Source organism: Myxocyprinus asiaticus, chromosome 44, assembly GCF_019703515.2.
Source record: "Myxocyprinus asiaticus isolate MX2 ecotype Aquarium Trade chromosome 44, UBuf_Myxa_2, whole genome shotgun sequence".
Lineage (NCBI taxonomy): Eukaryota > Metazoa > Chordata > Actinopteri > Cypriniformes > Catostomidae > Myxocyprinus > Myxocyprinus asiaticus.
In genome coordinates this window covers 2,847,459-2,863,117 of record NC_059387.1, presented here as the reverse complement: position 1 = coordinate 2,863,117, position 15,659 = coordinate 2,847,459, and the positions used below count along the sequence as shown (strand labels likewise).

Below are 15,659 nucleotides of genomic sequence, written 5' to 3'. Positions count from 1 at the left end.
GATTGCAGCAGACGGGAGAGAGAGCTGAGCTTGAAGCTGTGTGTGTGTGTGCGTGTGTGTTATTCTAGAGCATTCTGCTGAAAATCGAGTATTTTGTATAATAAAGTCTTACTTTAAACAGAGTACACCGTCACATGATTTTTACCTTTTTTAAAGAAAACGAGGGTCAAAATTACATTTTGAGGTAATCAACATTATGCCACAAATGCTGTCGATTGAACTTAACTTGTATTGAGCCCGGAATATTCCTTTAACAACCACATTGTGATGCCGAGGGCATCGTGTCAGTGAGTTTTACATGAGGAAACACCACTCAGATTCTCTTCATGAAATGTAAAAATCTAGTGTTGTCTCAGATACGTATTTATCAAATTATTCAAACATTGAACTCATTCTTTCTTTTATCTGACAGCATTCGAAGATGTACATTGGAGCCAAAAGATCGTCAAATCCTCCACACATATATGCAGTGGCAGACATTGCATATCAGTCCATGGTGTCCTATAATGCTGATCAGGTACATTGTGTTCCTCTCAGAGCTGCTGGTGTGTATTAGTTAAGCTCATGTAATACAGTGGTCTAAACAGTGCTTAGCTGTCTGTGTACAGTGTATTGTCATCAGTGGAGAAAGTGGAGCTGGAAAAACAGAGAGTGCTCACCTGTTAGTCCAACAGCTCACAATCCTCGGAAAGGTATAATCTTAAATCTTCTTTAGCTCTTAAAGGTGCATTAAGTATTTTTTTCCCCATTAAAAAAGTATTACTCCTAAAGAAATGAATTGTAATTTTGAAACATATGTATAAAATCATGACCGCTCACATGAGATGAGGACTCTAGTCATATCAGTAACCTTATAAAAGCTGTTTTATTCTACATGGGTGCCCTCATGGGGGCTGCCATTTTAGAATCACTTGACCAGCTAAATACTACTCGCTTAATCTCAGTAACTCCCCTGTTATTGGACACTTTCACTCTTAGATTAAATTAATCATGGCTGATTGTGAATAGTACATTTCTACAATGGCATCAGTAACTGAAAACTATTAAATTTGAATGATGCTGCATCCACACCTCTAGGTGTCACTGTAAGTCCAAGATGACACAAGCAAAAAGTTACTGAGTGCACCTTTAAGTATGAAATTGAAAGTGAAGTGTAATTTATTTATTTATTTTTTTGCACTAGAAGCCACACCAAATGTAATTGCAAAAATAGTGATTGTTTTCAAACAGGTTTTCCCAGACACTGCCCAACTATTCGCTAAAGGGTAGTTTCGTACCCAGCTCACACCATTGGTTGGGTTCAAGCTGCTTTATCAGGCCACTGTTATGAACAGATTACAATTCTGTTTGGTGCCACTGAAATTACACATTGCACCATAAAACATCATCATCAACAACAACAACAACAACAAAGTTTGGAATATTTTTTTTATCAATACTGTAGACGTTCTAATTTTTAATTGGATGCTCCTGTTGGAGTTATGGAAAATGACTAATCTGATTTTGTAAACAAGCTTTTGAAGGGATGGCATTTAATGCAATCCCATAATATAGGATGAGGAGAAAATTACTGGATTCCTTTAGGATTAACTGAAATATTTATTTATTTTTCATAATGTATATGCCCCTTGCATGGAATTGCAAAAATGATCACTTATTTCAAACATATTCCAGAAAACTCACCCAGTCTTCCATTGGTTGTACAAACAGCCCCAAATTCACACTATTTGTTGAGACTATTTTGCTGTGTCTGGCTCGTGAGGATGCTCAAACAAACAGACATATTTTGATATCCCCACAGAGCCACTTTGTTTTATAATGTTAGGTTAAATCAACTTACAAATGGCTTTACTTTGCAAAGCTGATCTTGCATATTAAACTGTGATATAAGAAATAATTTGAACATAGACAAAATTACACACATCAGCTTCAACATCATATCATTAACATCTTATTTTGAGATCATCATAACGTAGGTATCCAGAGGTGGTTGTGAAAGTCTGTGTCATTTCTTTTCCAGGCCAACAATCGAACCCTCCAGGAGAAGATTTTGTTAGTCAATAGTCTAGTAGAAGCCTTTGGAAATGCCTGTACTGTGATCAATGACAACTCTAGTCGCTTTGGTAAATATCTGGAGATGAAGTTCACCTCTGGGGGAATGGTGGTGGGAGCTCAGATCTCAGAATACCTACTGGAGAAATCAAGAGTCATACACCAAGCTGGGTAAGAGTCCACATGTACTGCAGCCAAATTCAACGTGATGATATTGAATCAAAAGGGAGATATTATTATTATTATTTTTTTTTTTTTACATTTATTTTGAATGATCCTGCTGTACAAAACAGCCTAAGCTGGTTTCTGGTCAGACTAGTCTGTGTTGATGGTTTAAGAGGGGTTTTGGGGCACTTCTGGACACTGGTCAGGTTGAGAGACCAGCTGGTTGACCAGCTAAACCAACTGAAAACCACTTTGGCTAGGATGGGGGGATGAGCCAGACCAACTAAGACCAGCAAACCATCTTAGTCTAGTTTAAGAAGTTTTTGTTTTCAAGAGGGTAGACCAAAAGAAGACAAAAACTGGCAATATTGTGAATGACACGAGTTTGAGTAGGTACTTTTCCGTTCCCCTTACCCACTCTTGTCTTATTGTTTCTGCCCCCCCCCCCCCCCCCCACTTTTTAAATGTAATGAAGGCAATAAATAAATAAATAAATAAATAAATAAATAAGGTGGCCATATATTTTTAAGGTGGAACCACAAATTGTACTATTCCTCCTGAAACTGAAACAATTTGAGACAATCAACTAGCAAATATGTCATATATACATTAATCATAATAATAATTTTGGCCTTATGCTTATGGTACATGGTAAGGTATAAAGTTTATCAAATGCAAAGGAAAGTGAGTAAAATGGGTGTAAAAAGGCTTTTTGTGAAAAGCTATGATATTCTAGTCTCTAAATATGGCTCAAGTCCCTCTTGCAAAGTAAGTCCATGGCTGTCAAACGATAAAACTGCCGAAAAAATTCCAAAAACTACTATTGAAGTCAAATTAGTAAACAAAGGGAATGATCTTGTTGTAACACCTCTAACTGCTTTCTTTCTTCAGAGGGGAACGTAACTTTCACATTTTTTACTATATCTACGCCGGTCTGGCAGAGAGGAAGAAACTCGGCAACTACAAGCTGTCAGAGAGCAAAACTCCAAAGTGAGTTCCAGGGCTCCTGATAACAGCCTGCTGTTTTACCTGTATCTTCCTCTGGCATCCTTATATCAGTCTATCTTTTTCCTCCTCTTTGTCTTCCTCAATTCCAGGTATCTCCACAATGAGAATGTTAAATTAATGCCTGACATTGTGGGGAGTGCCTTCTATAAGGAGCAGTTTGAGGCAGTGGAACAGTGTTTTAAAATCATCGGCTTCACCCTAGAGGTACACCACAATCATGCAAAATTTCAAGAGAAAAAATATTTTTGAAAAGATATAAACAAAACCAAAAAAGGTTTTTACAACTTCATACCTCGTATCTTAAGGCCTCTGTAGCCTTCCTACGAAATCAAAGAACAAATCTGGCCAAAAAGAAAGTGTTTTTTTAGTTTGTTTTGGTGTTTTGTAATAGTTCACCAGCACAAACTTTCAGAAAAACTTCATATTGGCTGCTAAACACCTTCTTACTGCCATTGGTCCATGTCATTGGGAGGTGTGGCCTTGAGCTCCACCTACTTTGAGGCCGACAACTAATTCCCATTCAGTCAGTTCAGATCAATCAACATGAACATACCGGCGTGCAGAGTTATTAGCAAGCTTGTGCAAATTCACCCACATCTAAACGATTGTTCTCTTAGAGACATTTTCCAAGAACATGTAGTGCAAGGTTTTTTGTTTGTTTGTTTGTTTGTTTGTTTGTTTCATTAGTCTACAAAAAGAATCAAATCTATTCAAATACTCTTAAGTGCCCATTCACTCTGTTTTTTGATATGCTGCTTCACTCATGTGCCGTCTGCAGTGAAAGCCCTTCACACATCTGCCCAAAGATATTAATGATATATGCCTCTAATCATCATTGTTCTGTCTGTATTATACCCATTAACACTCTTTTTTATACCCATCTTTGCAGTAGTATCAGTGTCATCATGAATTACAATAGCAGAGTGTAACTGGTGTATATTATGGCCATGTATAGAATGTTAGCGCATTAGCACCATGAATGCAAAAGTTAAACATGACAAATTACACATTATCTACTGCATTTATGTTACTTTAAATCATCTTCGAGTAGTTAAAACTGATTTAGTGTGAATTTTATTCATAGAATGAGTCATGAATTCATTTATAGCACATTTTAATGTCACATTAGTTGATGTTTTACATGCATATTTAAATATTCCGCTAAACACCTCACCCATCGGTGTGGCCGGTGTCTGAATGTTTCGCAAACAGTATTTCGTTGCTCAGCATTTGTGGCATTTTTGGTTTGCTGCCTTATACAACAGAAAGTAATTTTGACTTAACTCTTAGTTTGTAAAAACAAAAACAAAATTGCAGCAGGAAACACTGACAAATTATTTTAATACGGTGTTCCAACCACGAATTGGTGGGAAAATGCACATTCGGGAACCGTTATTTAAAACGAAAGTCATGAAAATCATCCAGTGTCTTTTTTTTATTTTTTTTTTATAAATGCAACCATTTCCATTAAAAACAGACTCTCAATATCCAGCCCTAATGAGGCAAGACATTTGGCAGGCTTAAAAGTAGAAATGTGAAGCCCGTATTTTTGTTAAAATCCTAATTTAATTAATTCCGACAAAAAATTTGTTAATTCAGCTGTAATATTTTCCAAATCGTCCTTGTAGTGTGGGACTACGGTTTTATGCAGATTAACTTCTGAATTTGTATTATGGATGTAGTTTCTGTGGGTGGAGTTTGCTCCATGTAAACAGTACTTTATAGATAGTTGTGTCACATGTTTTTTCTAGTATCTTTGCATATACTGTGGAAAAAGTATTATCTTTTCTAGAGTTATCGGCTTTATGTTGTCATGACAGCTGTTGCATATTTTGCACAGACAATGTTATTTACTGATTTATCATATTTTAATTAATGATTTTATCCACTTTCATGTTAACACATTTATGTTTTGAGGCTATACTTTCTAAAAACAGTGTGCATTTACTATTTATCCAGTGCAATGTCTTGCCCAACATACTTCAATTATAAGTGCATTACTGTAAACACAATTTTTCTTAGTTTTAACAAACTGGGATGAGTCAAAATTAATGTCTGTGGTATCGACAACATGCAACAGATGTCATAGAGCTTAACTTGTATTGAACTTGGGACATTCCAGAAACTGCTGATCTGTGAAGAACATCACGTGACATAAAAACTCTTTAATATCCAAAGAATCGTGTAGCTCAGCTCAAGAACCCTACACACCCAAAATGGTTCTTGATAAAAAAGAACTATTCAAAAAATGTTATTTTAACATACACTTCTCAATTCACATATCGACTAACATTACATTTCAGCTATAGATGAAATGTTCAGTACAGAATTAATTTTCTTCACATAATTATTCTCAGTATAGAGGCGAAAGCACTGTCATGACACCAAGATGCAAATGTTTTTTTTTTCTTTTTTCAAAGGGGTTAAAATATTCTTAGATGAAGAAATAATGACCTGTAATATAGGCAGGAAGAGCGCTGATGCTCAGTGACCGTGAGAACACCCTGCCTGTCCATTCAGCTTCAGTGCTCTGAACATTGTTGATGGCCTGTGCGGAAGGTTATGTAGAAGTCGTGACCAAGTGCTCTAATGCCATCAGTCTCCACAATTAGCATCAGGTGAATCAATGATGTATGCTGGAATACATTACCAGTACTAGTTCGTCTTAATGGCCACATCCAACTTTAACATTAGCACAATGTGAAATATGATATCACACAAACATGACACAGTCCCATGGAACATTATAAATTATGTAATCGAGTCTCCTTCACTCACAAACTACTGATATATTTATGTGTATTTTGCTATAATATATTTAATAACTTATTTTTATACTCAATGAATATAAGTCAATCATTTTATATTGTACCATATTTTTTATTTGATTTATAGTTTGAAAATTTTAAAAACAAGTTTTTGTTTTTATTTCATTTTGTGTTTTGGTTTTCAATTTTAGTTTTGTTTTAGTTAGTTTTAATAGTATATAAATAGTTTTTATTTCATTTGTATTTTTAGAAAATTGCTATTTTTAAATTTTATTTAGTTTAAGTATAGTTTTATTTTTTCATCACACTTTTCAGTAAGGTTTATCTGTTAACATTAGTTCCCCTTCTGTCACTCACTCGATGTTGTGTCGATGTAGTGACACTAGGGGTTGCTCTTGAGAGCCCCAAACACCTCTATTCTTTTGAGAAAAGGCCAATGAGAATTGGCGAGTGGAATTTGCATGCCACTCCCCCAGACACACGGGTATAAAAGGAGAAGGAATGCCCACTCTCATTCAAATTTTTTCTTTGCTCCAGGTGCTCCTCACGACAGCACCTCCCTGGCAGATTCCCCTGAGGAAGGACCTTTTTTCTCAGGGACAGGGCACCATCTAGCACCCACGCCCAGACCTCTGGAACCTCCACGTCTGGCCCTTGGACAGGATGCGGAAGACCTAAGTGGCCTACCACCAGCGGTGGTAGACATGATCACTCAGGCCAGAGCTCCCTCTACGAGGCAGCTTTATGCCCTGAAGTGGCGCTTGTTTGCGAATTGGTGTTCTTCCCGAGCCGAAGACCCCCAGAGATGCGCAGTCGGGTCAGTGCTTTCCTTCCTGCAGGAGAGGCTGGAGGGCCGGCGTCCCCCTCCACCTTGAAGGTATATGTAGCAGCTATAGCGGCCCACCACGACGCAGTGGACGGTAAGTCCCTAGGGAAGCACGACTTGATCATCAGGTTCCTCAGAGGTGCCCGGAGGCTGAATCCTCCCCAGCCACGCCTCTTCCCCTCATGGGATCTCTCCACAGTCCTCCTGGGCCTTCGCGGAACCCCCTTTGAGCCGCTAGAGTCAGTCGAGTTGAAAGCCCTCTCCTTGAAGACGGCCCTCCTGATTGCGCTCACCTCCATCAAGAGGGTTGGGGACCTGCAAGCATTTTCTGTCAGCGACACTTGCCTGGAGTTCGGTCCAGCAGATTCTCACGTGATCCTGAGACCCCGGCCAGGCTATGTGCCCAATGTTCCCTTCAGGGATCAGGTGGTGAGCCTGCAAGTGCTGCCTCGGGAGGAGGCAGACCCAACCCTGTCATGCTGCGTCTGGTGCGTGCTTTGCACACCTACTTGGATTGCACGCAGAGCTTCAGACGCTCTGAGCAGCTCTTTGTCTGCTTCGGTAGACAGCAGAAAGGGAACGCTGTCTCCAAACAGAGGCTTGCCCACTGGATCATGGATGCCATCACTCTGGCATACCAGGCCCAGGCCGTGCCCGCCCCTTTGGGAATACGAGAACACTCTACTAGGAGTGTGGCGTCCTCATGGGCATTGGCTCATGGTACCTCTCTAGCAGACATCTGCAGAGCAGTGGGCTGGGCTACACCCAATACCTTTGCGAGATTTTACAATCTCCGGGTTGAGCCAGTTTCGTCCCGTGTTTTGTCAGGTACGAACAGGAAGAGTTTGGTAATACGGAACAACTGGCCAGGCGTATTGTTGTGTATAGCGCCTTTCCCCTTCCCTGAAAGCGTGCGCTTTTACTCCCAGTCGAGTTCACGAAGTTGTGTATCCTGAATGTCCTTCCTCCCTAACCCCGTGGCTTGCGAATTCGGCGGAGGAGTTCGCAGCCAGACCCACTATGGGTACTAATATGCCCTGTACTGAGATAGGTGCTCCACAGGTGCCGATTACTCAAGTAACCCCCTGTGATGTATTTTCCGCAGTACGGTCTCCCTGTTGGCAGACCCGCATCTCCCTTGGGCAGGGCCCTCTCTGCCCCTGGCCACCGTGTTTAGAGAGCTCCTCCCCTTCGAGGTAGGACCTACCACTGCGCCCCTTCCATGTGCGGCTGGTGAGCCCACGTGTCGTATTGCCACATGCTGACCTCCCCTTTGGGCAGGATGTGGTCTCCACGGGGTCTTTTCCCCCTGAAAGAATAGGAATGGAAAAGAACACCTTCCCCGATGCGTATAGTAGCGTTAGATTGTCCCAGCTGGATCTAATACTCTGTGGATGGAAAACATAGAGAGAAAAGGCCACGGCTGGCGCGGCCTGCTCCCATGCAAGTTATGTCGCTTCCCCCCCTCAGGGATGTGGGGAACTACATAAGTTCTTTTTGGGGCACTGGGGGAGGTTACATGCAGCTTGAAGGACCTGCTTGCACCTGCATTAGCGGTTCACGTAACACAGTTCACCTGTTGTGGCATTTTTCTATAGGGACCCCTAGTGTCACTACATCGACACAACGTCGAGTGAGTGACAGAAGGGGAACATCTTGGTTACTGTCGTAACCTCCGTTCCCTGATGGAGGGATTGAGACATTGTGTCCCTCTTGCCACAAAGCTGTACTAGCCGCTGAAATGGCCGGACCTTGTCTCGGCTCCTCAGCACAAAACCTGAATGAGAGTGGGCATTCCTTCTCCTGTCTGGGGGAGTGGCATGCAAATTCCACTTGCCAATTCTAATGGCCTTTTCTCAAAAGAATAGAGGTGTTCGGGGCTCTCAAGAGCGACCCCTAGTGTCACTACATCGACACAACGTCTCGTTCCCTCCATCAGGGAATGGAGGTTATGACAGTAACCAAGACGTTAACGAACACAAACTAAAAAATTAACAATATTTTATTGTACTTATTTTTTCTCTCGGTTAATGTTAATTCCAAAAATGTACTAGTACATTTTACTAACAATGAGCTAACAACTTTTTACGGCTTTTATAAATCTTGTTTGATGTTAATTTATAAATTAACAATGGTTCATCCTTAGTTTATAATGCATTAACTAATGTTAACATATTTACATGTTTAGGGCTCTATTTTCGTGACCGCACTAGGCGCAATGCTACATGCAATGACTGTGCGCTGTCTTACCGGTTTTTATGAGAGCACTAATTCTAAGCCCAATTTACAAGTCAGTGCAATGTGCAAGAGGTGTGGCTGAGAGTGCTTGCGCTATCTGTGGGCGTATGTGTGCAAACTGTGGGTGTATTGAATGTTAATTAGGTGACACTAATAGGCCATTGTGCTAAGACATCTGAGAACGTCTACTCTTGGCGTTAAGTCTAAAATCAGTTTCTGCATTTAAAATTTGTAGATTTCACCAGCAGATGATATTAATGAGCTATCGATCACTCTTAATACTTGCCCTAATTTTTGTGTCAGTAGATCAATTTGTTCATTTATATCTACATTTTTTATACTTTAGTGCAGCCTACATTCAATTAGTCCTGACGAGTGCCACGATTTTTCATGCGCATATAAGGAGCGTGTCACTGTCATAGAAATACAGTAGTCCTTTCATTCAACAAGATGTAGATAATGCGCAAAAGAATGTAAGACATAGTCCATATTTCTATTCTGCTAATACAGCCCATTTACACTACCAAATTCTCATGAATGGGCTGTCGTCATACACATACTGTATATCAACATTGCTTGACAGGAAATGGAATATATAATAGGATGCTTTCACACTTTGTGCACACTATTTCAGCTACTGATTTATGCCTAAGACTTCATAAAAATACCAAAACTTCATGGCCATGCCCACTGACTATGCGCATATGACACAGCAGCATTTAAATATGGCCCAGAATAGTAAATGTACTATACAGTATTTTAGGAATTAACATTAACCAAGAATAATAAAATGCTGTTTGCTTGTTAGCTCATGATATCTAAAGCATTTGCTAATGCTAACAAATTGAAGTTATTTTCTCTGTGATTCCATTTAGTTCTCATTCATAGTGCTCGTTTATAGTATCGATTAGTTTTAGAAATGTTTTTGCAAACTCGTACAAACATTTGTATTTGTATTTTTGTTAATGAAAATATTTTTTTCATTGCTAATTTTCATCCCTGTGATAATTTTGGTTAGTGATATTAACCTTGTTTCTCAATACATTATTGGATGAGTAGTTCAATCCCTCATAAAAGGCATTAGGCTAAGCATGCAGTTTTGTACCTTTGTATTTTGCTAGATTTTCATATACTTTTTTACTTTAAAAAAAAACAAACTGTCATGTTTAATCTTGGCACTGGATGTTTCATGTGTTATAACTTTTTATTGCAGCTTTTTAAATCCCTATGGAAAAAAAAAAACAAAAAAATGTGAAAAATAATTCTCCTAACCATGGCTGTTAAATAAGTGGGTGGTCACTGTTGTGCTGTATAGTTCTAAACTACTAAAGGCAGGCCAATATAGTGGCTGCAGTCTTTTAGAGTGATGAAACATTAATGTCCTCCAAGGACTTATTCCGTCTCGTAATGTCAATTCAGTTATCCTTTTGTTGAAGGAGACAGGAGTACTCACAGGCCTGTGAGTGACATTAGTTTGACTGCCTTGACATTACAGAACACGGTATTCTCTAGGGACTCCACATAATCGAACAGACAGTCAATGTGCCGCTAGTTTTGAGCTGCTATGCTACATCTGCAGAAATTTCAAGCACAAGTCATTCTTCTGGCCTAGAAAACCTGAACAGGTCATTGCTGTTACACAGTACCTTTTTGATTCTGTCTTTATGAAGAAAAAAAAAAAAGATACATTTGTGTTGTTATTTAAGGAAGTATTTTTAGGGCAAACCTAACCTTTCAGAACTATGCTCTGGTCAAGCTCAGGCACTTCATTAATTATAACTTTATTATTATTTAAACTATGGCACAGAATGGAAATACAGAGCTGATATTAACTAGCTTGCATGAGAGCATGTCCTTCATTTTTATATATTTTAATCTTATGAAGTTTTAAAATGTTCATACTGATTTCTGAAATTGTATCAAACATGATGGTATGTAATAGAGTGAGATAAGCCAACAAATACCACAAAACATCACATAATTTATTAATCCATTCTAATTATTAGTGATAATAATTGGTAATAAATAAAAACAATTAATTAGTTAATAATATTAATTATTATAATTAGTGATGTTTGTGCTGCTGTTTTTCAAATGCAAATAATGGTATATGCTATTTACACCCCAGTGGAAATAATGGTAGATACTAATTGCACCCTGCTGCACATAGTGTTGGGGTGAAAATAGCTGCACTGTGTGGCAGATGCTATTTACACCATGGTGCAAATAGTCACTCCGTTTAAAATTCACCCCTATGTTCACTTAACTGTGATATTATGATAAAAGAAACCCAACTGATATGATTTTTATCTTATAAAATTGTGAGTTTTTCATCCAGTGTCATCCAATTGTGAGTTCTGTAAGTATTTCATCCAATATATTAAGAAATAAATGATAGGGACATGGAAATGTACTGCATAACAGAATGACCCAAACACATCTATTATCATCAATATTATTTGACATTATCATATCAAATTATTTTTAATGTTATTGATGTGTTCATACAACATTAGTGTATTTGTTTGTCATGATTTCTGCAGGAGCTCGGGAGTGTTTATAGTATATTAGCTGGGATCCTAAACGCAGGTGATGTCGAGTTCATGTCGGTCACGTCTGAGCATCAGACTGACAAAAGCAACATTTCCAACATGGCAGTACTAGAGAGCGGTAAGTAAGCACAGCACTAGTGTGTTTAGCATGCTGTGACCTGAAGCATGGTCGATTCTCACTTATTTCTGTTTTTCAAGTCTGACCTTTCACTCTGTACACAAATTAACCTTTTGATCTGAGCCTGAGCAGTTATATCATCACTCATGGATGATGTGTGTTTCTGTTTATATAATTGTGCAGATGAAAAATAAATAACATATTTAAACCAGTCTAAAGTGGTTTGCAGGTGGTAGCTCAACACCAATCTGTTTTCCACTGGTCTGGCTAGTCTGATTTCAGGTTTTAGGGCACTTTTTAGCTAATCAGGCTGGGAAACCAACTGAACACCAGATTGGGCAGCTTGAAAGACCTGATAAACAACCATAGGCCTGTTTTAGCATTTGTTTTTAGCAGGGATACTAATCAGTCTACAGAATATTGCATTCCATTTTGGGATAAGTGTGTCCCAGATCACTCTGTTAATTTCATACAGCTTTGAAATAGAATGCCATTGGATTAAGTCAAAGATAACAAGACGTTTTGTTTCTGAGGTATGCATTTGTGCATGATTTTTGGGCTAATATGTAATTTTATGACATGCTAGTATGTCCCAATAATGGTGTAGTAGCTTACTATGCCCTTAAAAGTATATACTTTACCATTATCAGTGCAATACTAATTTATTAGTGTGTAACACTAATATTAGTGTGCAAATTGGGCTGTAGCCCCATATATAAATATTTTGGGCATGTTGACATATCCTGTGGCGTGACATGTTATACAAAAACTATTTTAAACATAATTTTGAAAATATATATATTTTTATTATTATGCATGCAGTTTTTATAACAATACTAGTCCACATATCCACACAGTACATGACTACATTGATATTTGTAATTTTAAAAATTAATTTGTCACACCACAGGACCATTTTAAATGAATAAGTGAAGGCAAGAAGTAAATAAATGATGAACAGTCACAGGACCTATATACAAGTATAAACTTTCCCTAATACATTCATAGTAACTTAACCTAAATATTAAAAAAGTTAATGGACATGTTATGGATCAAATACTCCTAGATTTCTAAATGCATTGTTTTGATATGTTACATGTGTTTGTGTGTGCAGCTGCATCGCTGCTGTGTATCCGTGCAGACGAGCTGCAAGAAGCCCTGACCTCTCACTGTGTGGTCATGCGGGGTGAAACCATCGTCCGGCCGAATACAGTAGAGAAGGCCACTGAGGTGCTGGACGCAATGGGCAAAGCCCTGTACGGACGCCTGTTTGGCTGGATTGTCAACCGCATCAACTCCCTTTTGAAACCAGACAACCAATCAGAGTGAGAGAAATAAAGAGAGTGTGAAATAACTCCCAAATCACAAATGAGATCTTCATTATTTCTCAATTGTTTCTCCTAGATAGCAGTAAGATTTAACAGAGTTTCAACAAAGATCTCAACAGTGTCTCAAACTATGCTCAGATTTGATGTGATCCCAAAGTTTGCAATTAAAGTACAAAATTTCAGTGTGAACTCAAACATTTCTCATCAATTTTCCCAAAGACAAATGATCTGAGCTATGCTGTTCATATTTAAAATATAGCTCTATACTCTTACTGTATGTCAACAGTCATCTCATTTAAATCTATTTGTATTTCTCATAAGGACTTTTAGGACAAATAATTTAAAGTTGATTCTACAAAAAAAAAAAAAAAAAAGGGCAATAAAATTGTTCTCTGGGTTGATATGAAGTCCTCTAATTCACTAGCTACTAGGGTGAAATTGTTTTACCGTAAAGATGTTTAAATAATGATAGCTTGTCTGTCAACTGACATCTAATGCTCTTTAATATTAGGCTACAAGTTTTATGAATCAAAATAATCATTCAGTCCTTAATTTTCCCCAGGGGGGAAGAAAAGGGTCTGAACATCGGCATCCTGGACATTTTCGGCTTTGAGAACTTTAAGAGGAACTCATTTGAGCAGCTGTGCATCAACATAGCCAATGAGCAGATCCAATTCTACTTCAACCAGCACATATTCGACTGGGAGCAGGTACATCCTGTCTCTGATAAAGCCATCTCATCCAATCACAAATAGTTTGGGAGCTTTTCTAAGCCTTATGGGAGCCTTTATAAGACTTTTTTTTTTAATTGTTCCTCCTCCATAAAACCTTATTTCCATCTAAATGGTGGTAACACATTATCATTTATCCTTTCACGGGGTTGTGAGCAAGGGGGGAGGGGAGGAAACTCACCATTTTCTTTTTATTCAGACAAGCGTGGCAATTCCCCAGACTGACTAGGCTGACTGTAGCCTTGAGGGAAAAAATTATTTGGTGCCTCTAAACGTTTGAGAGTAACCCACATTAGTGCCTTCATAAATCATCTGAAACAAGGGTTACGTCAGGAGACGCTGACTTTACTTTTGTGCCTTTATGGCTGAATGCAAATGCTGCTTTTAGTAAATGTGCAATGAGATGTCTACTTTACTGTGGTTCAGCTGATCCACACATGACTTTTTATGCATTTGTGAGTCATTGGTTGAGCCATATATATATACAGTTTACATATACAGTGTGTGTATAAATATATATATATATATATATATATATATATATATATATATATATATATATATATAGTAAATGTATATATAAAAATATGTCCATGTCACATTTCATTCATAATTTTGTAATAAAAATGATTTATGGGATATGCAATAAAAAAAATAAAAAATAAAAAAATAAAAAAAACAACAACTCAAAAGCAAAACAGGTTCACTGCATTACAGAGAATTTAGAGCAAAATCTGTTTAATTGTCATGCAATAATAACAATAATAAAAGTAAGAATAGCTGTAATTTTCATGCTTTCTCTGTTATTCCAATGTCCTGTGTCATTTTGAATTGCTGTTCTTTTTGTTGTTTTTGCATCCCCCGAGGCACATATGTCAGGTGCTTGTTCCTTCATCGCTGTTTGACTTTACCTGAGGCTGCAAATTCTATTAAACACCAGAGATTAGATATCTTGGACATACCTCTGTATGTGTATGTGTGTGCTTCTCCAGTAAAAATAAATAAATAAATAAATAAATGAATAAATATGTATATGTGTTTATTGTAATTTATGAACATGGCAGTTTAAAGAAGGGATACAAGAGACATTTGTTCTCTGGATTGAATTTGTGCTCACAGGAAGTCATGGTGCAGCAACAGGAATTGCCTGACTCATCATTTAGCCATTCACAGTCAGTCGCTGTGGTTTAAGAGTTTACAGAGCTCCAGGCGTCAACCAACACAGTTCAACAGTGTTGCAGGGAACTCACAAATGTAGTCTGATTATGCACATTTTTTTTAAATTTAATGTAATCTGATTACAACAGTAATTACAAGTAATGTAATGTGATTACATAATCCAGATTACATGTAATATATTGCTGTGTGGTGAGAAAATCTCTTTGGTTACTCTGCAGGATGAGTATCTGAATGAAGATGTGGACGCTCGAATGATTGAGTATGAAGACAACCGGCCGCTGCTGGACCTGTTCCTTCAGAAGCCCATGGGCATTTTGTCTCTAATGGATGAAGAGAGCCGCTTTCCACAGGCAACTGACCAGACACTTGTCGGCAAGTTCCTCCTCAGATTCTCAGATTCACCATCCAAACTTCTCCCTGAAACATCATAGAGCTTGTAGCTTTAGCTTTGGTGTCTGATGACCAGGGCCAGTTACACCTTTCTCTTTCTCTGTCTCATTCTCTCTCACACATTACCACACACAGACTTATGCTCACAAATACAAGTAGTGACAAATAGGGCTGTGAGTCTGATCAAACATTAACTAATGATCTACTGAAATTTACAACTGTTTTCTCCTGAGGATGCTCTCAATGGATTCTGTGACTGATAACTGAGTAATACAACACGCCAAGACCAGACGCATAGTTAGCT

The 15,659-nt window shown here is 38.2% G+C and overlaps 1 protein-coding gene across 1 annotated transcript in view; it reads left to right on the top strand.

Annotated features, from left to right (window-relative positions):
- The window catches only part of LOC127434232 (myosin-IIIa-like), a 160,368-nt gene that overhangs the window by 91,043 nt on the left and 53,666 nt on the right, over positions 1–15,659 (top strand). Inside the window, exons 13-21 of the mRNA XM_051686810.1 lie at positions 413–517; positions 609–692; positions 2,021–2,223; positions 3,109–3,207; positions 3,315–3,429; positions 11,601–11,727; positions 12,842–13,052; positions 13,618–13,765; positions 15,184–15,337. Of these exons, the coding sequence (XP_051542770.1) occupies positions 413–517; positions 609–692; positions 2,021–2,223; positions 3,109–3,207; positions 3,315–3,429; positions 11,601–11,727; positions 12,842–13,052; positions 13,618–13,765; positions 15,184–15,337 (1,246 nt within the window). The remainder of the gene's footprint in view (positions 1–412; positions 518–608; positions 693–2,020; positions 2,224–3,108; positions 3,208–3,314; positions 3,430–11,600; positions 11,728–12,841; positions 13,053–13,617; positions 13,766–15,183; positions 15,338–15,659) is intronic.